The 23,847-nt window shown below is 43.0% G+C and overlaps 1 protein-coding gene across 1 annotated transcript in view; it reads left to right on the top strand.

The window, feature by feature from the left end:
* MYO15A (myosin XVA) overlaps nucleotides 1-23,847 on the top strand; it is a 1,716,372-nt gene that overhangs the window by 1,075,667 nt on the left and 616,858 nt on the right. Inside the window, exon 46 of the mRNA XM_086939741.1 lies at nucleotides 14,734-14,809. Coding sequence (XP_086795867.1) covers nucleotides 14,734-14,809 — 76 coding nt within the window. The remainder of the gene's footprint in view (nucleotides 1-14,733; nucleotides 14,810-23,847) is intronic.

Genomic DNA, 23,847 nt, shown 5'->3' with positions numbered 1-23,847 from the left:
CTTTCCAGAGTCTCAATGTATTTTTATCCAAAGTGCCTATCTCTCCTGTGTGTAAATTCACAAGTCTAGTTGAGCTGTTTATTCCTAATATGTCATAATATTTCAGGAGTTGGGCTCTTTGTTTGAATAACCATTGTAGGGTCTTATATCATACTTCCTTAGGTCACTCTTACTGGGTCAATAATATTGAGTTCTATTAAAATCTTTTTCATAAAAAAATTGTCTGCCTTTTGGTCATCTAGAGAAAAAAACCTAAAACTGTGATGTGCAAATGTCGCATAGTAGTAGTCTCTAATATTTGGAAGAGACAATCCTCTCTCTGCGACCGAACAATTTAAAGTGCTAAGTGCCAACCTCTGTATCTTATTTTCCCATAAAAAAGAAGAAAACATACCATCTATTTGCTTAAAAAAAGAAGCCTGTATTGCACATGGAACTGCACTAAAGAGGAAGTTAAAAAGTGGAAGAATAGACATTCGGATTAAGGCAGCACGTCCCATTCTTGACAATGGCAGTTGATTCCATCGAGTTAACTGGGAAATCACCCTTTTTAGTAGTGGCATATGATTTAATAGATAGAAAACTTCCATTTTTTTCTGTTATATAAATTCCTAAATACCTCTTAGGGCGGGTATTATACGTCTGCCTCAACTCAGTTAATAAGGTGTCTACAGTGCAATTACATAAAATGATTTCCGTTTTGGTCTTATTTATTTTATACTTTGGATTTAAAAATAAAATGATATCATCGGCATAAAGTTTTATGTTAGTCATTCCAAATACTGGTACCGTATGAGCTCTTTTCCCCCTAATTGCAATAGCCAGTGGTTCAATAAATAAGGCGAATAAAATTGGAGAAAGGGGGCAGCCTTGCCGAGTGCCTCTGTTTATTTGACATGTCCCTACGTTTACTGAGTTAATTACGATCTGCGCCTGAGAGTGCTTATAAAGTTTTTTCAATAAAAATATAAATTCATTCGGGAAATCGAAACTCACCAGGATCGCAAAGAGGCATTTCCATGAGACAAGATCAAAAGCCTTTTCGGCGTCTAAAAACCAAATCAGCGCTTTTACCTTGTTAACGCTAAAAAAATCCAAAGCTTCCAGTAAAAAGTTTGTATTAGTGTGGAGCTGTCTCCCTGCTATAAAGCCACACTGGTCTGCTCCAATGAGGGATCCTACCATTTTATTCAATCGATTAGCAAGCAGATTGGTAAAGATTTTGTAGTCAGTATTTAATAGGCTTATTGGCCTATATGAGTTTACATTTTCTTTATCTTTTTCTTTCTTTAAAATACTGACTACGGCTGCAGTGTGAAAGGATTCCGGCGGTAACCCTCCTTGTAATAAATATTTAGCAAGTGTTAAAAACTCGGCATTCAGAATTCCAGAAAATACTTTGAAAAATTCCCCTGGGATACCATCCTCCCCGGTGGCTTTACCGCTAGGTAGGGAGCTTATTACCACATTTAGCTCTTCGTTTGTAAACTCAGCGAGGAGTAGCTTTTTATAATCACTTCCTAGTTTTGGAATTTGTAATTCTTCTGAAAATTCATAAATTGTTTCGTTCTTATCCTGTTCAGTGGTCTGATAGATCCCCTTATAATGATTGAAGAACATCTCACCTATAGACGATGTGGTCTTCATATGCGCTTTGGTTGCTGTATCATATAAGCAGTCAATCCTATTACGAACTTGGTTTTCTTTGGCTTGCCAGGCTAGCAGTCTCCCTGTGTACTCACTCTCTTCGTAAAGCTTCTGTAAGTATAGACTGCTAGCTGCATCGCCTAGTTCATAATAGAATTCTCTCATTTTCTTTTTTGCTTTCAATACATGTTGTTTTGTAGCTAGGGTCTTATTTCTATAGTGCTCTTGATTTGCGTGGGCCAAGCTTGCCTGTAGAGCAATTCTCTTCTCCCTTTTAGCCTTCTGTTTTGGTATTTCTTTGGAGGTGATTATGCCTCTTAATGTAGCCTTAAAGGCGTCCCATACTACATTGATTGGGGCCGAGCCTCTGTTCAGATTAAAAAAAGCCTGTATCTCCTTCTCGATTTCTGTGCACCATTGAGGTTCTGCAAGATTTCGTTTATTAAAATACCATCTTTTAGATCCTTCCTTTTCCAAGTTGCCTATATTTAATTACATCTTAATTAATGCATGATCTGAGAATGCGTTTGGAAAATGTTCGTAGCTACTAATTTCAAGACCATGTGAGATTAAATAAAAATCCAGCCTAGATGCTGAGTTATATTTTGCAGAGTGGCAGGAGTATTCCCGTTTAGATGGATTTTGAAAACGCCAGCAATCCAAAATATCCAAATCTGTTTTGCAACTTTGCAGGGCAATAGCCACTTGTGGTTTATTTTGGCGCCAGTCTTTTTTGGTTGAATCGATTATAGGATTTTGTAAAAAATTTAAATCACCCCCCCCCCCCCCATATTATTTGACCTGGTATGCCCGTCAATGCGTGTTTTAGTTGCAAAATAGTGTGTGAAAAATAAACATCTAGGCAAATGTATTGGCTTGTCACACAGAAAAAATTAATTAAAGGCTAGAAGCTATTCTCAGAATTATGGTACCGAAATATTTTATTAACATTACATTAAATTGTATTTTAAATTATAAACGAACATTTAATAATAACAAAAGTTAAAAATGACCCTAAACGGGGCATACAATACATAGACAGCAAAATCTATATGTATACAATAATCACGGGTTTAAAATTAAAACATAATATAAAAAACATATATGTGGCACAATGCAATATCTTCTCAAAGAAGATATTGCATTGTGCCACATAGGTCAAAACATCCAACAAAGATGAAAATTACAAAAACGTGCAAAATCAGCATTACTGTGCAAATAACGTAGTTCTCAAACATCTATACAAAGTATATCTTCAATAGAGATTCTGCGAATATTGCACCAACCTAGCCGGTCTTTACCTATAATGATTGTGCAAAACTGAATTAAAGTGCAAAGATATGCAGATCTCAGAGCAATATAGAGAACCAACATGAATTTTAAAGTGCTTTAAGGAGGAGGAGCCACGCTAGCAACCAAGATGGCCGCGTAAGCCTCCGGCTCCGCCGACCTCGGCCTCCCACCGGAATATCCTGTCAATTATCCTGTCTTTGTGCCCCGCCACAATGTGTATGAACCTGCCGTGAGATTAATGGCGCTCTACTTGCTCGGCTGACGAAGATATGTCGAGTGGAAGTTTGCAGCCTAGATCTGCCCAGAAGCCGGGGTCTCGAGTACTGGCCCATCCGGGTTTCAGTTCAACAACATCGGCTGTGGTGGTGTGATTGGTTCCGGTCTACCGGTGTGGACAAAGAAACATTTTTCTTTCGGTTTTTCAAATTGATGTGACGACGGCGAGCTGCCTTGGTGAAGGTCGGAGGAGGGGTGACAGCCTAACGCTAGCAGTTGTGGACGGGGGCCCTGCCCGGTGACCCGGTAACCGGCCCGCTGGTGTTCGCTGGTTTTGGTTCTCTGCCTGCGGTGGCAGCCCCAGGATACCATCGAAACAATACATAAGTCTCCCTCTGCAGTCGACCGTTTCCTATCCGCCCGTTCCCCTCTGAGAAATCGAGCCGCGGGGGGAAGTGATCATGATCGACACCGATCGAGGAGTGGCTGAACAGACCGCGAGTGGCCCGTCGCTGCGAACGGTGTTGGCGGCCATTGTGTCACTTCAGGTGTACGTTGAAGACCCCATTCAGGCGACGATGGAGCGCCTGGTTGAGATGCTACGAATTGGACCGGACACTACTCCACTACAAGACACAGCGACAACCAAGACACCCAATATGACCACTCTGATGAAGGAAGTAGACCCCCCATTGTGTGAGGTATCGGAGCCTTTGACCAGTGTTTTGGAAGACGAACACAAGTTCAATGCCACCAATGGATTGTTAAACCTACGATCGTTGCCGACCATGGAAGGACTAATTGATATTCCCACTCCAGAAACTTCTGATGAGAACTGTTATCGGAATGACACTGCGTCACATCCCCATGTTTCGGAGCCGCTAAGATGGCAGACAAATCAACGCTGGGAGTTCGTAACGGGGAATGGAGTCTCTGGACCTGACAATGTTCACGGCACCTTCGTTCTACTACTTCGTTTTGCATTGAGTTCTATTATAGTTTCTTTGCACTCGGTCTGTCTTGTGGAAGAGGTGGTTTATCACGTGGGGACTCATGTGTCTGATCGGAAGGGGCAAGGATGAGATCGAGAGACTGGGTTTGACTTAAGTATCGATGGGCACAGGATTTGCTAAACTAATGCTATAGTACGGCTGGGCGGTGTTTGAAGATTGAAGACTCCCTTGTTAAGACACATATTTGTTGTCCGGTTGATTTCTTGACTTCAACTTGGGGGTCCTTGGTTCTGGCGGGGGGGGCGACCGGGAGCCTGTACGACTATGCCCTCCTCCATTTCTCTTCTCTACTTCGGTAGATATCTTCTTTTAGTACCTAGTTAGTTGGGGCAACAGGCACACTGCTACTGGGGGTTAGGCAATAGCCGTTTGCAGGGGTGCAGGGTGGGGGATGGGTTTATCGTTTTCTTTCTGTTATCGCCCATATGGTTTTCTCCTTCTTTTTCAATTTTTTCTCAGTCTTTCCTTTACTCGTAATATTGCCGATATATCCTGACGTTGATCCTTAACTTCTAGTACCTGGTTGCCATGATTCTCCTGCTGTTTTGATTTTATGGGTGGAAAGGTTTTGAGGATTCGCAACTGAACTGTTAACCAGTTATACTGATGCAATTTTATTTTGTGCTTAATCGTGCGAGCCTCTCGAATATTTTTGCTGTTCCGCGACTATCCTGTATTTGTACCAATTCACCCTGTCATTATTGGATGTATGTATGGCACCAGATATGTCTGTTTATTTTTTTTGCTTTAAACAACAAAAAGATTTAGAAAAAAAAAAGTCCTTTAAGTGCCTTAAAGTGCAATGATTAATCCCAAACACCCCCCTTAAAAAGAGAATGATGCCTCGATAAGATAAATTTACCTTTTTGAGCATTGTTCGCCGTACTACTATTATATAGACTTTTGCTATGAACTCTCCCTTTTTCCCCTGATTCACCCCCTTCACCTTCCCCCCTCCCCACCCCCCTAGAAGGAACGGGAACCCCCATTGTCCCACTTCCGTCCCCTTCTTCTTTTTCTTCTTTCTGGATGCCATCTTGTTGCATCCTTTTGCGCTTTCTGAATCACCTAACAACCGCCCATCGAAACAATATGATTTCTTCATAAGGTACCGAACTTTTCTGAGCTTTTCTGGACTTTTCTTGCCATTTGATTAGATCTGGTTCCCTTATGTATTAAGACCTTCCAAGAGTGTCTGTGCTTCTTGAGTATCCGTAAATATAAAAAAAAATCCTTTAGCTATCACTTTTAATTTAGACTGTTGGACAATCATCGCTTGAGCACCTCTGGTCTTGAAAAAGTCAATCATTTTGACAAAATCCTTGCGTCTATGAGCTGAGGCTGCTGACATGTCTGAGAAAATCCTGAAGTTCTTTACTTCATCAGTGTTGAAGGTTCTTCTCGAGATTGCCATACTCAGAATTCTCTCTTTAATCCTGCAGTCAGAAAAATTCATTAAGATGGTTCGTGGATACTTAGGATTGGCAGATTTATGTGCAGGTACTCTGTGTGCTCTCGTGATTGTTAGGTCACCTTGAAGCTCAGGTATCGCCTTCTTCAGGAGTGTCTCGGTCCATTTCACCACCTCTATGCCCTCCAGCCCTTCCGAGACTCCTACAAGACGTAGATTGGACCTTCTGTTATAGTTTTCTAAGTCTTGTAGTTTTGACTCCAACTGAGACTTATCTTTATGCAGCACGTAGAGATCCTTCTGCATGAAGGTGACAGTATCCTCCAATGTTGAGACCCGAGCTTCAGCCTCTGTAACCCTTCTGGGAAGTTTACCTAAGTTTTCTTCCATCTTTGTGAGTCTGCTGTGTAGTTGTGATAGTTCAAATGCCTATGCAGATTTAAGATCTCTTATTTCTTGGAGGATAGTTATTAACATTTCTTGCACTGAGTTATCTTTTGGCTTTGATAGTTCAGTCAGGGTACTTAATTTGTTAGATAAAACCTCTACCTCATCTCTCTTCTGCAGTGACTGTTGCGAAACTTGAGTCTCTTGAGGCTCCGGACCTGTCGATGGAGCGGATGATGGTGCGTTTAAGGGAGTAAGAGTAAGTGTACTCTCTTCTGTGATCTCTATATGATCAGCAGGTTTCGATGTTCCATCCGAATTTGGTTGAGGTTGAGGTTTAGGCTTTGTTTGGGGCTGGAGCTGCGGCTTGAGATTCCGGGGGGTGGGTGTCATTAGGTAGTGCCTTCTGATGTTGTTGCACTCCCTGTGTAGCCCGCACATCATTCTCTTCTGCGCGCTCTTTCAGCTCTTTCAGCTCCTCCCAATTCAATTGAGGGGTGCTTGTAAGTCTCCCCTGCAAAGCCAGTGGTTTACTGAAGAGGGGGTATTGTTTGAAGCTTGACTGATTGCCTCTCCCCTTTTTCAGGATAGCCCCTGCTCCATCCTCTCCATCTTTTTCATATTCATCCCCTACAGCGAGCATGCTTAGCTCTGCCGATAATTCGAATAGTGTCTCTGCCACTTCATCGTCCTCCACCTCACCCTCTTCCAGGGATTTTGCAGAAGTGTTTTGTCTATTCTTCTCCGCCAGTGCCAGTACTCTATTTTTTAAGTCAATTCTTTGCTGCGCATTTCTTCTTCCTTTCCTTGCCCCCTTGGACACGAGTACAGGTGTCGTCGGTGACTGGCCAGTTTTTAGGGACTCCTTTGCTATCTCAACCTTGGCCTGTTGTTTCCTTACTTTCACTGCCATTCGGGTGGAAGACAAAACAACTGCCAGTCAGAACCCTCCAGCAGGAGCACTGGCAATGGCAATAGCACTAGCACTAGCTAATCGGCTGGCCAGTATATTCAGGCAGCAGGTTACAGATGCGTCGATCTAACTTTTAAACAAAACAGACCAGTGTTTCGAACCAGTGTTCAATGTTTTTCAGTGCTTCAGTTCAGTGCTTCAGTTCCTAATATAGTGCAATCAGGAGTCCCTTTCTTTTCAAAAAGCACCTTCCCAAGTTCTTAGTGTTTCCCCCAAGAAGAGAGACTTAAAAAGTCTCAAAGATCTTTCAACACCTCTCAATAGAACTTCAATAAAGTTTTTCTCTCCCTGGCGAGAGCAGGTGCTTGATGCTTATGTCCATGCTACTGATATTCTCTACCCCCCTTCTGCAGAGCCTGAAAGTGCTTTTTCCAATGGAGACACGAGGAGCATAAATTTGGCGTAGCGGTGGCGAGGACAGTGAGAACAAGCACAGATGTGGTACTCACATTAAGGCAATTGAGGCAGCAGCAACGAGCATGCACTGTCTCCCAGCTCGATCCTGGTGTTGGCGTGGTGCACTCGAGACGCGAGCAGCAGCTGGGTGGTACTTCACCTCCACTCTTCAGCGTTGAAACAAACCTCCGTTCCATTCCAAAAATCGGCCGGGAATCAGCCGTGAGACGGGGGACACAAGGGAAGGGCAGCGGTAGAGGGCCGTCAATAGACAAACAGCGGCAAAGCTCCGGGTCGGAAAATAGCCGAACCCAGACACGTTGCTCTCAATCAGCGAACACAGCGATGAGCAGCATTGAGCAGCGTTGTGTCTCGGGCGGCCATTAGCAGGCAGGGCGGAGCTTGGTGAACAGGAAGCTCTCTGGCAACGTGCATGGGATCACATTAGCCACATCCCTCTACTCCCCGCATATCTCAAAGTTTCTGAGGTACAACGTGGCACAATATATAACTGAGGGCCAGATGCATTTTTGTAATGTATTACTCTTGCATCACTCACGATCTCCAATGGGCAACGCAATGCTTAAGTCAGATTTAGAAAGCAACACAAGACCACCATGTTTTACCCTGCGTTACCTTGTAAATGGAGATGCAAGGAAGCACAAGTCGCTATCTTGCGTTATTCTGGATACCATATTGTACATTTCTGACAAATTGAATGTACATTCGTATTTCACTCAACTGTACGCCACTCCACTCTAGATACTCCACTGTATGCCACTCCACTGTACACCACTCTGCTCCACGCTACTCCATTGTACACCACTCCACGCCACTCTATGCCACTCCACTCTATGCTCTTCCTCTATATGCTCTTCCACTATATGCCTCTCCTCTCCTCTCTTTGCCACTTCACTCTACGACACTCCACTCAGACTTTATTCCACTGTACGCAACTACAGAGTACGCCACTCCACTGCATGCTATTCCAGTGTACACCACTCCACTGGACCTCACTCTACACTACTCCACTCTATGCTATACCACTGTTCGCCACTCCACTGTACACTAATACACTGTAAGCCAATACACTCTATGCTATTCTACTCCACAGCACCCCACTCTCTGCTATTCAACTCTACCCCTCGCCAGTGTGCGCCACTCTAGTGTACACGACTCCACTGTATACTACTCCACTCTATATTCCATTGTACGCCACTCCACTGTACACTACTCCACTCTACACTATACTACTGTACGCCTCTCCACTATACCCCATTCCACTGTATGCTATTCCACTGTATGCAAATGCACTCTATGCCACTCCACTACATTGTATTCCACTGTACGCCAATCCAGTCTGTGCCACTCCACTTTACACCGCTCAACTCAACTCTACGCTTCTCCACTCTACTCCACTCCACTGTACAACACTCCACTCTATGCTATTCTACTTTATGCCACTTCACTGTTCGTGACTCCACTCTATACTGCTCCATTGTACGCTACTCCTCTCTACACCATTTAATTCTATGCTATTCCACTGTACACCACACCACGTACGACACCCCAATGTACCATACTCCACTCTACGCCAATCTTCTGCACTTTATTCCACTGTAAGCAGCTCCACTCTATGCCGCTGCACTCTATGCTATTTCGCTCTACCCCACTCTACTGTATGCCATTCCAGTGTATCCCACTACACTCTAGGCCACTCCAATGCGCACTCCTTCACTATAGGCTGTTCCAGTCTACAACACTGCACTATATACATTCCAATCTGTGCTATTTCACCTTATGCAACTCCACTCTATGCCACTCCCCTCTATGCTAATCTACTGCATGCCATTCCACTGTACAGCAGTCGACTGTACTCCACTCCACTGTATGCTAGTCCACTCTATACCACTCCACTGTATGCCACTCCAGTCTTGGACACTCCATTATACGCTGCTCCATTGTACGTTACTCTATGGTATGCTATTCTACTCTACGCTACTCCACTGTATGCACCCAATTGTACTATTCAATTATATTCCACTCCACTCTGCTCTATGCTATTTCACTGTATGCTACTCCACTATACAGTACCCCATTCTACGCCAATCCTGTGTTCGCAACTCAAACTCTACGCCACTCCACTAGACGCTGTTCCACAGGACGCTACGCTACAACACTCAATGCCATCACACTGTACACCACGATACTCTATGATACAACACTCTACGACATGACACTGTACGACACTGCATTCACTCCACTCCAGTTTATGTCACTCAAGTCTACTCCTCTCTAGGGTGGGCAGAATTTTGAATCCGCCCCCCAGCAAAATTAAATTATTGGCACTGCTTTTAAATACTTGTTTTCGAACATGAAAAACAAGTGCTGTCCTCTGACAAGGAAACCCAGCGAGTTCAGAGTTAATACAACGGATGCTTGCTTCCTGCCTGAAAGTCATGCATTGAGTCATGGCCTGGGGCCCTCCCCCACTCCCCTGAGCTCACACAGCTCTCAGCTCAGTGACAGAGATGCCACCCATCTGTACATCCTCCTGGGAAGCCCTCGCACTCCCAGGAGTGCTTCTCGACACAGCAGGATGTATCTGAGTACTCTCGTTAGCATTAAATGAAAACAGTGCTAGTGATGGGGTCCCTGGCAGTGTGCCTTCTGTCCCCTGGCCCCTGTGATGAAGCTGAGCTTGTATCTTTATGCTGCCTGTAACCCTCTCCAGCCCTCTGTGTGGAGGAAGAAGCATCCCAGTCTGTGCTATGAGACTTTTTTTGTTCAAAACTGTATGTGTAGTTGTGTACACAATGCACCTGTACTTAGAAAACAACCTGCAATTCAATCATCTTTACACTACTAGGAGTGACCCGAAGGTAAAATGCATTTTTTTTTATTTCGCAGTGGACTCGCGGGTAGATCTACAAATCCGCCGCAAAATAATTTAAAAAAACAAAGCCCGGGAGCCTGCGCTTCGTTTACTATAGCCCCCGGGTGTGCCAGGTCCCTGGGGCATTATGCAAATGAAGGAGAGGGGGCACGGGTGCCCACTCCTTGTGATATTCAAATCCCGGGGACCATCAACTCCCTTGGGGTACTGATCTAATTATATGCGGGTGAGCCTAGCGCCTCCCCCGCTGCCCTGGTGCACTGAAGTACTTAAAGAATAATGTTGGGGAGGCCCTAGTCCTCCCCTGCAGGCCCCCTGGACCACCACCTCCCCAGGGCAGTAACACTAATATATGTGAGGGAGCCTTATGGCTCCCCCTCAGCCCCGACGACAGCCACCTCCCCGGGGCTGAAATGAAATAATAAGGCATGGGAGGCTCCGGCCCTGTCATGAAGCCCCGGGGACAGCCACCTCCCTGTGGCACAAATTAAATAATGAAGTGGGAATGTTGGGGATCCCCAGCCCTGGGGACCACCACCTCCCCCAAGCAAATGTAGACAAAGGAGGAGGGCAATTCTGCCCCCCTCCAAGAGCCCTAGATGGCCCTGTTGACTGCCAGCCCCAAGAGCCGACTCCAGCAATGACCTGAGGTGCCCAACCTCAGGACATTACAGTTTGCTATGCCATGGGGAAGCACCGCGCCCACCATGCCATAGCAAACAGTGTGCTCCGCTTTGAGCAAGTGAGAACATTTTGCACTTGCTTGCTCAAAGCGGAGCACACTTTGCTTTTACACACAGGGAGCTCCGGGTTAGCAGCTCCCTGTGCATAAAAGCAATGCCTGCTCCCACAGGAGGCAGGGAGCTGTCAGAACCTCGGGGGCCTTAAGGCTCTCTCCGAGGTCCCCAAGGTAGTGGCCAGGCCCCGGGAGCTGAAAATGGCCTGGGATGGGGGCTGCTTGGACCTACCTCCCTATGAATTGTTAAAAAAGAAAGCCTAGGACACCGGGCGATAGGGTCCCTCGGGCCAAAATCGTCTGGGAGGGGGGGTCGCACGAACCCCCTCCTGTTTTTTAATAAATGTATTTTTAAAAAGTGTCAGGCTCGGGGAATGGGGTCCATGGGGCCCAAAATGGTCCAGGGAAGGGGGCCATGCGGCCCGCTTTCCTACATAAATAAATAGGCTGGCAACTCGCCGGAGGCCCCGCCCCTTTCTCCACCACTCCGTTAATGCACCTCCTTGTTCGTTCCTGGTTGGAGGATGAAATTGCCTTAGCTACTGAGTGCCCTTAGGGGCCAACAAGACCTCCTGTTACCTCCAGTAAGCCCCATACAGGTAAATTGCTGAGAAGTCATCAAAGGACCCACCCTCTTTTCTCACCACTCTGCAAACACGCCTCTCTGCGCACTGCTGGTGGGGGGATGAGGTCCCCTTGCCTCCTGAAGTCCTCAGAACTAAAGTGGACTTCTACCCCTAATGAGTAGTGTGCCAGGAGACACATTTGTAGAGTGGTGGAGAAAGGGGGAATGGCCTCCTATCAGGTCTCAGTAATACTGTTGCGTGGGACTTACTGGAGATAATAGGAGGGGTAGTTGACCCTCAAGGACATTGGGGGACAATTACCCCTCCTGTTATCTTCAATAAGTCCCACACGGAGGGATTGCTAAGTAGTCTCTGGAGGCCACACCCCCTTTTTCCTCCACTCTGTAAATGCAACTTGTGGTGCACTACTGGTTAGGGGATGAAGTCCACTTTTCTCCTAAGGGACCTTGGGGGCCAAGAAGCCCTCCTGGTACCTCCTGTAAGTCCTACACAGCAGGATTCCTGAGAGCTTTCCGGGCCCAGACCCCTTTTTCCACCACTCTGCAAATGTGACTTCTAGTTAAAAAACCTTAGAAATTCGCTGAAAAAAACAAAGGTTACAGAGACGTTAGAGTTAGGCTCAGGTTTCACTAGTACAAAACCAGAGAAATTCAGCAGTTATAGTTAGCTTCACACCCGCAATACACTACTTATGACCTCACATATTACATCACTCATGACATGGTCAGTGACATCACTCATGACATCCCTGATGACATCATCCACAGAAACTTTGACGCACCCACTCACACCCCAATATAACCTTTCATATACCCACTCCAACTTTCACAATACCATTCTCAAAACCATTGACATTCCCATACCAGTACTTACACACCCACTCACTGATTCATAGGTCAACACACACATCCACTCAGTCACCCCTACAGCCACTTATACACCAACTCACTCACAAATACAGCCATTGATATATCCACTCTTACACCCGTACGGCCACTCACACACAGTCACCCTTAGATCTACTCACACACCTACTCACTTACCCATAGGGTCAATCACACAGCCACTTACTCACCTATACCATTATATACACACCCACTCTCTTATTCATACAGATACTAGCATATACTCACTCACTTATACACTCACTGACACAAGCACACACTCACCCATAAGGCACTCTCACAATCACTCACTCACACAGTCACTCATATACTCCAACATTCACCTGCACTGCCTTTCACATATGCAGTTACCCATATACCACTGACACATCCATTCACTCACTGACACAGCCATACAGACACTCAGTCACCCATATAGCCCTTCACAGATGCACTCACTAACCCATAAAGCCACTGACTCACCCATTCACTCATCCATGCAGGCAGTCACACAAACCCTCACCCACCCACACAGTCACTCAAACACCCAAACAGGTACTCAGACAACCAATCAATCACCCATACCACAACTCACATACCCACTCACCAATACTTACAGCCACTTAGACACAACTGACAGACTGATACAGACATTCACTCAACCTAGTCACTCACTCATACATTCACTGAGATATCTACTCACTCACTTATACAGTCAGTCACGCACCCACTGAAACATGCATACAGACACTCATACACCCACTGATTCTTCAATACACATTGGTATATATATTTAACACTCATAAACGTTGAAAAAACCCTCACTGTCACTGGATGATGTCATAATTGATGTCATTTGAGCTGTCATCATCGATGTCACTGACCATGTCATGAGTGATGTAATATGTGAGGTCATAAGCAGTGCCTTGTGGGGGCACGAGTTATAGTTAGCTCAGCGAACAATAACTGCTGAATTTCTCCAGTTTTTTACGAGTGAAACCAGAGCCTAACTATAATGTTTCTGTAACCTTTGTTTTTTCAGTGAATTATACATATAGATATGTGTGTGTGTATATATACACATGTATATGCATGTGCACATACATATATATATTATTTGTATTTAATGTATCAATTTGTTTTATTTATATTTCACAATTTTACAGTTATAATGTAATATTTATTCATAATTAATGCATTATAATACCATAAGCTTACACACACACACACCAGTGTCTGTTTTTTGTCCTTTCGGAGGGTAAAACTGCCAAATCTTATTTTTATGTCATTATTATATTTATTAGTGTTATTAATGCTATGAGGTTTACAATGTTTGTGTTTTAATTGAGGCAGACCTCCATGCCCACCTTTTTTTCCTTCTGGGGATAGCACCCCCAAACCTAATTTTAAAATATTTATTTGATATTTATATAATTGTAAAATGCCATTGGTTGATTGAAAGGACTTTTATATGATCACTTTTTAATCCATTTCTAGAGAAAACTATCTATTGATTGAGACTCACTTCATAAGGTACCATATTGTGGTTTTGAGTGAGATATAAAATAGGTCAAATCCACCAATAGTATTTTGATCCTAAAACGTGTGCAAATTGGTTTGGTGTTTACTATCTGGATATGACTGAAAAGAGGCTTGAAAAAGCAGCTATGAGCTGTGTAACACTGTAGGCCAAATATACTAAAAGTGGCCTGATATACTAAATAACAGATTTTCAATTAATCTTATAAAGTGTGTGATTGTATGTTAATCTGATAATTTAAGGAATTAAGAGTAATTTATGTATAGTAGGGTGTGGTGCACTTAACGGATTAGTATTCACCATAGAGAATAGATTAGACTTGACACTAGGGCTCAATGAGAAACAAAAGAACAGCACTTAGCAGGTAAGAGATAGAAATGCTTTTAGTGTCCTAACGTTGTCCAGACCGTGCTAGACCCGGCTGGTGTATTTGTCTATCTTCATTTAGATTGCATAATTTTTATTTTCCTGCAAATAAAGCCATTTTCCTTCCTAAAACCTTGACTGCTCTACCCTGGTCCCCGGGAGGGCCGAGTCCTAAAAGTGAGTACTTGATCATTCATTTTGAGTGCAATTGTATTCTGGCCCCAGAACACCATAGGTAAATAGCAGTAAGTGTGACAGTTATTGTTAAGTAACCACTGCCTGCCCTGGCCTCACACTAAAGGATCAATAATTGTTATGGGTTGTCACCATTTTTGTTTTGGTATATTGTTACCATGAACATTTCATTTTCATTTTTCATGCTTTCCAGGTCCTCAGTGACACCCTCTCTGAAGCTTGCATCAGGATCACCAAAGAGGAGAGGTCGCAGATGAAGGCTTTGTTGGGTATGTCTTGCCTTTACTTTGATTAACTCTTCATATGTTATGAATCAATTGCTCACAATATGGGTTTCAAGGGCTTTTGATGTGAATAGGAATGCTCTAAGTTCTGTGATCCATACAGTGAGGGAACCTTCCTTCCCAAACATTATATTTGTTACATGGCATAAAATACTTTCAGTTGGGGTTTTCAAAAATGTATTAGTAGCTTTTTAAACAAAATAAATTGCATTCACTACACTTTAATTAGTGGACATACTAACATTCTTTATCTGTGTTAAAGAATCAAGTTATGGTACATAATAGGTGTAAATACTGAACAACTTACAAAAGGTACTGTTTTACTTATCTCTGGCGCACTAACGTTCTCCAAGTGAAACTTTCAAGCAACCCACGACAAAGATGCAAAAGTATTGTTGATTCTAAATCAGTGTTTTCCAAACTGTGGGCCACCATCTGATTTTAGGTGAGTTGCGAAAGTCCGAGCAATAAATAAAGATGCGAGTATCAAGAGAGAGAGAGGACTAGGTAGCTAGTTCATGCCCCCTAGGGATTATATGTATTTATCAAAGGAGACTAGCTTGATATGACCGTTAGTTTTAAGACTCAAGTCGGTTTTGCCATGGGCACCTTATTGGTGAGATCATGAAGCCATTACCCACCAGCCTAGTTGGTGGCATGCTTCATCATCGGGCCCACCCAGTGACAACTAATGTGTCCCGGGTGTGCTGCGACGCCTGATTACAGCGGAGCTGGTATGTTACTGAGAGCGCAGTGTAGGGTGTTTAGATGAAGTGTCTGTTAAAACGGCTTGGCGAGGGTCCTAGTACCCGAGGGTAAATTAAATTTTAATAACTGGGCCACCGTCAGCGGTTAAAATCAGGCTAGGAGATGTTAGGGTGGCGAGTTAATACCCCCTACATCCATTAGTTGGTCGACATGTTTCAGCCAGTGCCTTAGATTAATCTGGCTTTCCTCAGGACCTTTTAAGAAGTAGTGTTGGTGCAAGTAAAAAAGTAGAAGAAGTGGGGAGTGTAAAGCAGACTATGTGTTACACTCACTAAGGAGTTTATCTAGGTGTGAGAGAGGGATTCCCTTCTCATGCATTTACCCAACACGGCTAATTAGCATTGAAACCCCCGGTAGCATAATTTCATGGAATACAGCGGGTCTTACCTCAAACATCAATGACGCAGCCTGGCAATCAATAACCATGACTCACTCCATCATAGCTCTACAGGAAACATGGGCCATCGAGCAATCCCATTTGTTAGGATATAAAACTTTTTTTACCCCGGCAGTTCCTAGCAAAAAGGGTAGACATAAGGGAGGGCTGTCTATATATTTATCGATTCACACAGGCCCTATTGTCCTCAAGAGCTTTTTGGACTGTGCATACTTTCAAATACTAGTGGTAACATGGGGCTCTTTAAAAAATCTAGCTATAGTTAATTTCTATAATAACATCCCCACAGTCCACTTGGAAACCATCATCAAGAAATTGTCAGGCACCCTTAAGAACATCGAGGATAGCTGCGTGGGGGATATGGCTATTATGTGGGTAAGGGATTTTAATTGTCCCTTATGTCCAAGGAGCCTACAGGGTGTGTGTGGCTGGGAAGACGAAAACTTGGGGGCGTCTAGTCATTTTGCCCACACAAAACTAGGGGACATGCTTAATAACTTACTAGTGGAGCATTCCATGGCATTTATTAATGAGGCTTGCTCCCGCCCCAAAACATTTACTCCCACTTTCAACGCAAGAGGGGCAAAATCAATTATTGATTTTACTTTACTTTCGTCACGTTATGCCCCACTGGTCACTAAATGGGAGACACTTACTAGTGGTATTAGCTAGCGATCATTACCCTATTTCGGTCACCTTTAAACTAAATCTGGCAGTGCCATCCCATAATACTCATTGCGATTATGACCTTATTCCCATTCTTGGTCAGCAAAATGGATTTTGTATTAAATGGGAGAAGGTAATCCCAGCTAGTTTTCTAAAAAACCTAGTGATCAGTTCCCAAAAGGAAATTAATACGTGCCTGACCCTAGAAAAGGACGAAGACCTTGTTTTGGATTCTTTAAAAAAAAATTTGCTGCTCAATTAAACAGCTCCTGACCAGAAACCCGCGTAATGTAGTTAAGAGAACCCCTGGGTGGTTTGTCCCAAATTGCACTAGGGTACTGAGGGAACTTAAACAAGCATTACATGTTACTCCAATAGTAAGAGCACAGGTACAAATGGCTAGGCGTAATTATCTATCGTGTCACCCTTGCTAGAAGGAAGAAAGACATAAAGGCTGAAGCTTGGACAGCCCTTCACGCAGCCTCAATACAAAAGGACACTGTTGCCTTTTGGAAGGCTGTGAATGCTCCCTTCTACCAAGATGACCAGGGTCCACGTTTAGATAACGCCATCACGGCTCAGGAATGGATGGATCACTTCCAAGCCCTCTATGGCATCCTGGTCCCGCTTGCGACTTCCCCCCAAACAGCAATAATCGCTGAGGGACCAGATCCCTCGTTTCCCCTAGACATTCAGTTTGAACTGGAGGAGGCCTACAAGGCCTTAAGGGAAATCTCAGCTTCCAAAGCACCAGGACCCGACTGTGTCCCTATTGAGGTGTTTAAAACGCTTCCGGACCTGTGGGCCCCTTTACTCACTAGAGTCCTGAATTGCATGAATAAAAGAGGTTTCATCTCGACATGGAAGGAGGCAATCCTGGTCCCGATTTATAAAAAGGGAGACAGGAATGATCCTGCCTGCTATCGGCCCATCTCTTTGTTAGATGGGGTTATGAAGATGGCAGGCAGGGTCATTCTCGCCCGCATTCAGGACTGGCTGGAGGGCCAGGAAGTGTTATCGCCTTTCCAGTATGGGTTCAGGGGAGGGCGGGGGACAATTGAGCAGGGGCTAAATCTTTCCTTAATTGTCTCCAAATATATACATGCAAAGAAAACCAACCTATACGTGACATTTGTGGACCTTAGCTCTGCATTTGATTGCGTCTTGCATGACAATCTTTGGCAGACTTTAAGGGACATTGGTTTGGACAACCAAATAATTGTTTTCATCAGAGAACTTTATGCTGGCGCAGGTGCACGTGTAAGATACGGCCAGAGGGGGGAATGTACTGAGATTTTTAAGATCAATAAAGGGGTACGGCAGGGTTGCATACTAGCTCCCCTGCTATTTAACCTCTATATCAATGGGGTGGGTTCTTGCTTAACACAACAGTATTATGATTATCCTGTAATCAAAGGCAAATCCATCCCCATTCTATTGTACGCTGACGATGCGGCTATCCTCTCGCAGACCATGGTGGGCCTTCAGAAAGCCATACAGACCTTCTCAAATTTTATGAAGTCCAGGGGTCTACGTGTAAATGTCACTAAGACATTTACCATGTCGTGCGGCCCAAATAAACAAAGAACACCATGTCCAATTATTCTAGATGAAAAGCGGGTGGAGTTAGCCGACATCTTTTGTTATTTGGGGGTTCACTTTGACAGGCAAGGCACGTGGAAGCCCGCTGTGAATGCAAAGGCCATAGCATTTAATAGAGCAGCTGGTGCTCTTATGAGATTCGCAAAATAAATAGGGAATAGACCAGTCAGGGAGCTCCTTCAAATATTTAAAGCTAAATGTGTGGCCACTGGTACTTATGGGGCGGGCATCTGGGGCTGGCAGCAAGTGGAGGCAATACAGCGAATCGAGAACAGGTTCCTGCGATTTTTAATAGCTACATCGAAGAACACTGCTGTATATGCCTTACACGTCGAAGTTGCCCTCCTTCACATCACGGATATTATAAAACTAGCCCCTGTTTTACTTTGGCATAATGTCTGGAATAACACTGCCACAGAACTGAATAGAACCATTATAGAGGACTGTTTAAGCTGTGATGGGGCAAAAAATATTAAATGGTTTAGTTACATCAAAAACTTTGTTAGTGAGATTGGTCATCCTGAATATTTTACCGACCCGGCCTCACTGGAACAGCTCTCGCGATCCACTCTAAAAAAGACTCTCCTAGAACATTTGGAATTGCAAAGATGGAAGGGTGAAAGGACTAAAAAATCTGTCATGAGCCACGACGAGGTGACATCCCAAAGGGGCACTCCGCTGTATCTTGTATTAGTTCAACCCCTACAGCATCGCAGGCTCCTGACATACTTTCGCCTGGAAACTTTTTATAGACTTCTATCATTTCCGAATTGTAATGACTGGGCGAGAGAAAAAAGATGCTGTCCTTGTGATGACAAATCATACCAATCAAACATACATTGCACTCTTTTCTGTACTTTATATAGCCTCCCTAGGCGACAAATTTTAAAACCTCTCTTGTTAGTCTGGGGCTTAAGAAAATCTAGAGATGCCTATAACAAACTAAGGTCCTTAGACGACTGCCTTACCATTAGTACAGTGAGCCTCTACTTGAATACAATCTTAAGAGTGAGAAGAACTATAATTATGGGATAGCATTGGCCTACTAATTATAACTAATTAACATGTATCTCACCTGATTGCATTGTCTTATATCTCTGTTTAACTTCTTTTTAATAATTTTATAAAACTGTTTTTAGTAATGTTTAATTCTGAGCGAATAAGTTGGAATTTTAACTTTGATTTTATTTGTATACTTTTATGAATTGTAAATGTAATTCGAATAAAGTTTTTGAACTGAACTGTATACGCTAGGATTTAGCTGCCAATGCTTCCTGGAGTGAAGCAGTAGGGGGTGGCCAGCCTTTCTAGTCAGAACCTGCCCTGGACCTGTTGCACAGCCATCGATCTCCGGTAGAATAAATAAAGATGCCTTTAAATTGTGTGTTTATCTTTCTCATTTGGGGCTTCAAAGACAGAGGTGAAATGACAGGCTATATGTTTCCCAAGAAATTGCTGCTTATGGGAGGGTGTTCATTTTTCTTTCTCAGAATGCAAACTGAAAGGAGTTTTTAAAATTAATTCTGTAACTAAGTTTATTAAGTTTGGTATTTATGCCGATAACTTCATATTAAAATGCGCACATGATATGAAAAGTATTTTCCATTCATAAATAAATAAATATTATTTTTTAAATATAATATAACCATAAAAGACAAAAACAGTAACCTATCATGTAAATACATTCTGACTGCTAGGGCGAATACAGCAATAAAGTGCAAAGAAAATCTGTCTTCCTGACACAATAATGCCCAATTTTTAAATACATTAATATCTCTACTGCACATTATTTGCCTATTATAGATCCATGTACCCATTCCTAGCCCTCCTTATTTTGAAAAAAACACACTAATCAAAAGTTCCAAATGCGGGGTCATTTTATCAGCTTCAAAACAGCAGCCGAAATGTAAAATACGAAGTTAAAATGCAAAAGGGGTCTGTAACTAAACAGTATCAATCCTATTTTTAAAAGTCACATATCGAAAGTGCCAAGTGTAGGGGCATTTTCTCAACCTAAAGTCGCCAACTGCAGTATAAAGTATGGAGTTAAAGTGCAAAACATGATCTGTAGCCTGACAGAATCACAATTTTAAAGTGCATTTGTTGTCCATCTACATTAAAATTAATTGACTATCTTCTTATCATCTATTTATTCTTAGCTTGCTAATACAATGTCCTTAAATCTTGTGAAAAGTTTCTCAAAATATTTGAACATGGCATAATATGTTCACATTTCATAATTGAACAAAGCAATGCAGTAAAATACCTAATAACCGTATCTCTAAAAACTGGGAGTAGCAGTCTCCTTCTTTCATCTGTTAATACTGAGCAAATCGAATAAAAGATGACTCAATGATCATGGGCTACTTTTACAAAATGGACAATTTCTAGACTTTCTTGCAATACCAGGAAAGGTACTTTTTGGAGGCTGCCAATCTAGAAACTGTTGCATCTGTTCCAGCCCCAGCTTCAATATCCATCGTTGGGTCTCCTTTGCCCTAATACCCTTTAAATAATACTGCATTTTCCTCATTCCCCTGTCTCATGCAAATGTATAAGCTCAAGGCATTTCCCACATTCCCTATATTCACATGGAGTAGCAGAAACCTTAATGAGGCGTTTAAATGTAACCTTACTGACAGTATTTTTGCCATATAACGGTATCCAAAGACCCATTTGGATCCACACTGCTTAAACTTTTCCTCAGGTTCCGCACCCACAGGAATTAATCCTCAGTTTGAAGTTAAGAGTTCAATGATTACCTATCGTGCCCTCTGCAGCAACTACTAATAGTTTAAAAATCTTTGACAGTATTTACATTTGATACACATAAACCCCAACTTATGTTGAATTGCTGCATCAAATTGTAGTGTAGTTCCTATTTTCCCAATAGGGTCTGCGCATTGGAATAACATAAACAGAGTGTAGACGTAGGACTGAGGTCATCTAGGTCTCTACTGACTATGTTAAACTTAATTAGGTTTGTGCCAGCTAGCTCAGAGGTCCCTGGAAACGTTCTTGAATGAATAGGGAGGGATGAACTTCCCTGGCTCAGACAAGAAGGGATTCAGTTTCCGACAACCGCATAAACATGACAACTTTGCTCCCTCAGAATAAGAGTGTATCTCTAGAGTCGTGTGAAAACAATAGACAGCTATTTCACTCAGTCAGCAGTGCATACTTAGTTTCACCAGAATGCAGAGAAATAGAGAGACCGGCATTTTCAATAAAAGGTGTTAATTATTGAGCAGTCTTCTTCCTCATGCAAGAGAAATGAATTGCCACAATTGCAATACTTAAAGTAAAGTAAAGTGTGTACAGTAAAAGTAGTATTAGGAAATAATACTGTAAAAGCATTGATATGGTTTCTTAGCCATATGATACTTCAAAATAGATAAAATATATACATACATAAATAAATTGACAAACGTACTCAACTGGTGCTTCTAACTAAGCCTACCCCTGTGTACCTGACATAAGCCTAATACTTGGGATGGGATGAGTAAGTAGCAGTTTAAGTTAAGTTGGTTAAGATAGTTTTGCCAAGAATCTGCATCAAGAATTCTCTTAAGGGTTTAGTCAGCTCCGTACCGTGGTAATACAATGTGGGAGGTCTGGTATCTCTTTCCTCAGGACTCAATATCCCAGCAACCCGCAAGGGTAGGCTGGAAACACCGGAGCTGGATTTTCTCGGCTGGAGAAAAAGACAGAGTCTCTCTTAGTGCGTCAAACGGGAGGGGCGGCTTCCGTGGGCTTCTCGCATCAGCTGGGCTCTCGGGCAAGTAGATGGCCGCTCTGCTCCAAACCACCGTGTGTTTGCTTAAGGCAACTGTTGGTATTTTATACCTGGAAGGTGCCGGGTTTGACGTAAGGTTGGACATAAGACGTCACTAAGAACTAACAGTTCTTTCTGGACTTCAGGAGGTCTTGTTCAAATCAAAACAAAAGGGGATTTCCCGGGCTGCTGGAGGCTTAGTTTGTTTAAAGAACGTGTTGTGCTTTCAAGGAGTCGATGGGAGTAGCCGTGCTGTGCTTTGGACTACATGGGCTATTACTGAATATGTATCTGATTCTTATGCCTTTATCAGGATATTATTGATTATAACCTCACAAGGGCATAAATCGGGAATATCGAATTAGGTTCCTAGATATAAACACAACACCCACTCCACGGATTGATGTCCATCATTACTAAAAAACTAAGCAATAGTAAACATTCAACGATGCATGTGTGTTTTCCGACCCACCCCAAAATACATATTTCGCATTTGAAATGGTATAAGGTAAATACACGAAAATGAGTATTGGTACTGTACGCTTTTCAAGCAGTGTCATCATTCAGATAAATGCATATATATCAATTGAATGAATTGCGAAAATTACACATGAAATGGCTCTGAATACAGAAAAGAAGGTAGAGACCATTTCATCACATATTTATACAAAAATGCAGTATATGTGCTAGAGGCTGAGGTAAAATAGTGTCTCTAGTATCCTAAAAATAGAAGCTCTGTTCTCTAAGAATAGTTCTACTTTAAGCAGAGTACCATGTGCCAAAAAATAAAAAGGTAAATATTTTGGAAAGTGGGCAAAAATATTTTCGCTTTCAGGGGAAAAATAGTTCCAAATATTTTCTGTAGCTTTGTTTATCAAAACTGAAGGCCGAATTCAGAGTTCAGGGAACGCTATGTGCTCATTGTTTTTATCAAGAGTCATTCTCGTTGATTGGAGAGAACATTATTTCAGAAAGACCCGCCAAAAATTGGTCTACCACATCAGGTGAAAGTTTGATCAAGTTCGTAAATACTGCAACTGTGCAGTTCTCTGCATGATTGCTATCATCGATGGTTGGATCAGCATTGCTCACAGAAGGCTGTACCTGTTTGGTGCTGCTTTCCTCTCGTACCTCACCGCCACCTATTCGTAGTGGTGAAGTCTCAACTAATGCCGTCATCAGAATCGGTAGCCGCTGGGGACAACACGAGGCATGAGTCGTTACAGGACCTAGCAAAGTATCGATATCCATTGGTACTGCTGATTGTAGTGTAAGACAGACGTCCAACACGCATTCTTCTCCGCATAGCAGACATCGAAGCACAGGTATGATGCAATCTTGCCAGATCGGTCTGAATGAAAGAAACCAGGTTGTACTCAGATCTCTTAGCCGGGCCAATCCGAGGACCTTAGTGATACGGTCTCGGTATCGTATTGCTAGGATCGTTTCTTCCATCGTTGCTAGAGTCTTGTCTGTGGATTGGCTTGCCGTATCGGTGCAGAAGGAGCAAAAATAAAATTCCTGCCACGAGTCCCAAGATTAAGGGTAGGCCGCCAAAGACAGAATGGACAAAATTCGGGAAGATGCCCAGAACTGTTTCAAAGGGTGCTAACAGTCCCGAAACAATTGTCTTAAATACATGTGCGATGCCACTGGTATCAGACATGTTTAAGATTAGGCTTAGTATTTCTACAAAATGCACGGGCAATTTGTCGATAAAAGGGAATGTATCTCTGCCGATGTCCTTGCCACTTGCAGATCATACATTTCTTTTGATGACTTTAAAGGCACAGTTGTCTGTAAAAGAATAGACTT

This window comes from Lissotriton vulgaris, chromosome 10 (genome assembly GCF_964263255.1).
Source record: "Lissotriton vulgaris chromosome 10, aLisVul1.2, whole genome shotgun sequence".
In the NCBI taxonomy this organism is placed as follows: domain Eukaryota; kingdom Metazoa; phylum Chordata; class Amphibia; order Caudata; family Salamandridae; genus Lissotriton; species Lissotriton vulgaris.
This window is presented reverse-complemented; position numbering and strand designations above follow the sequence as displayed.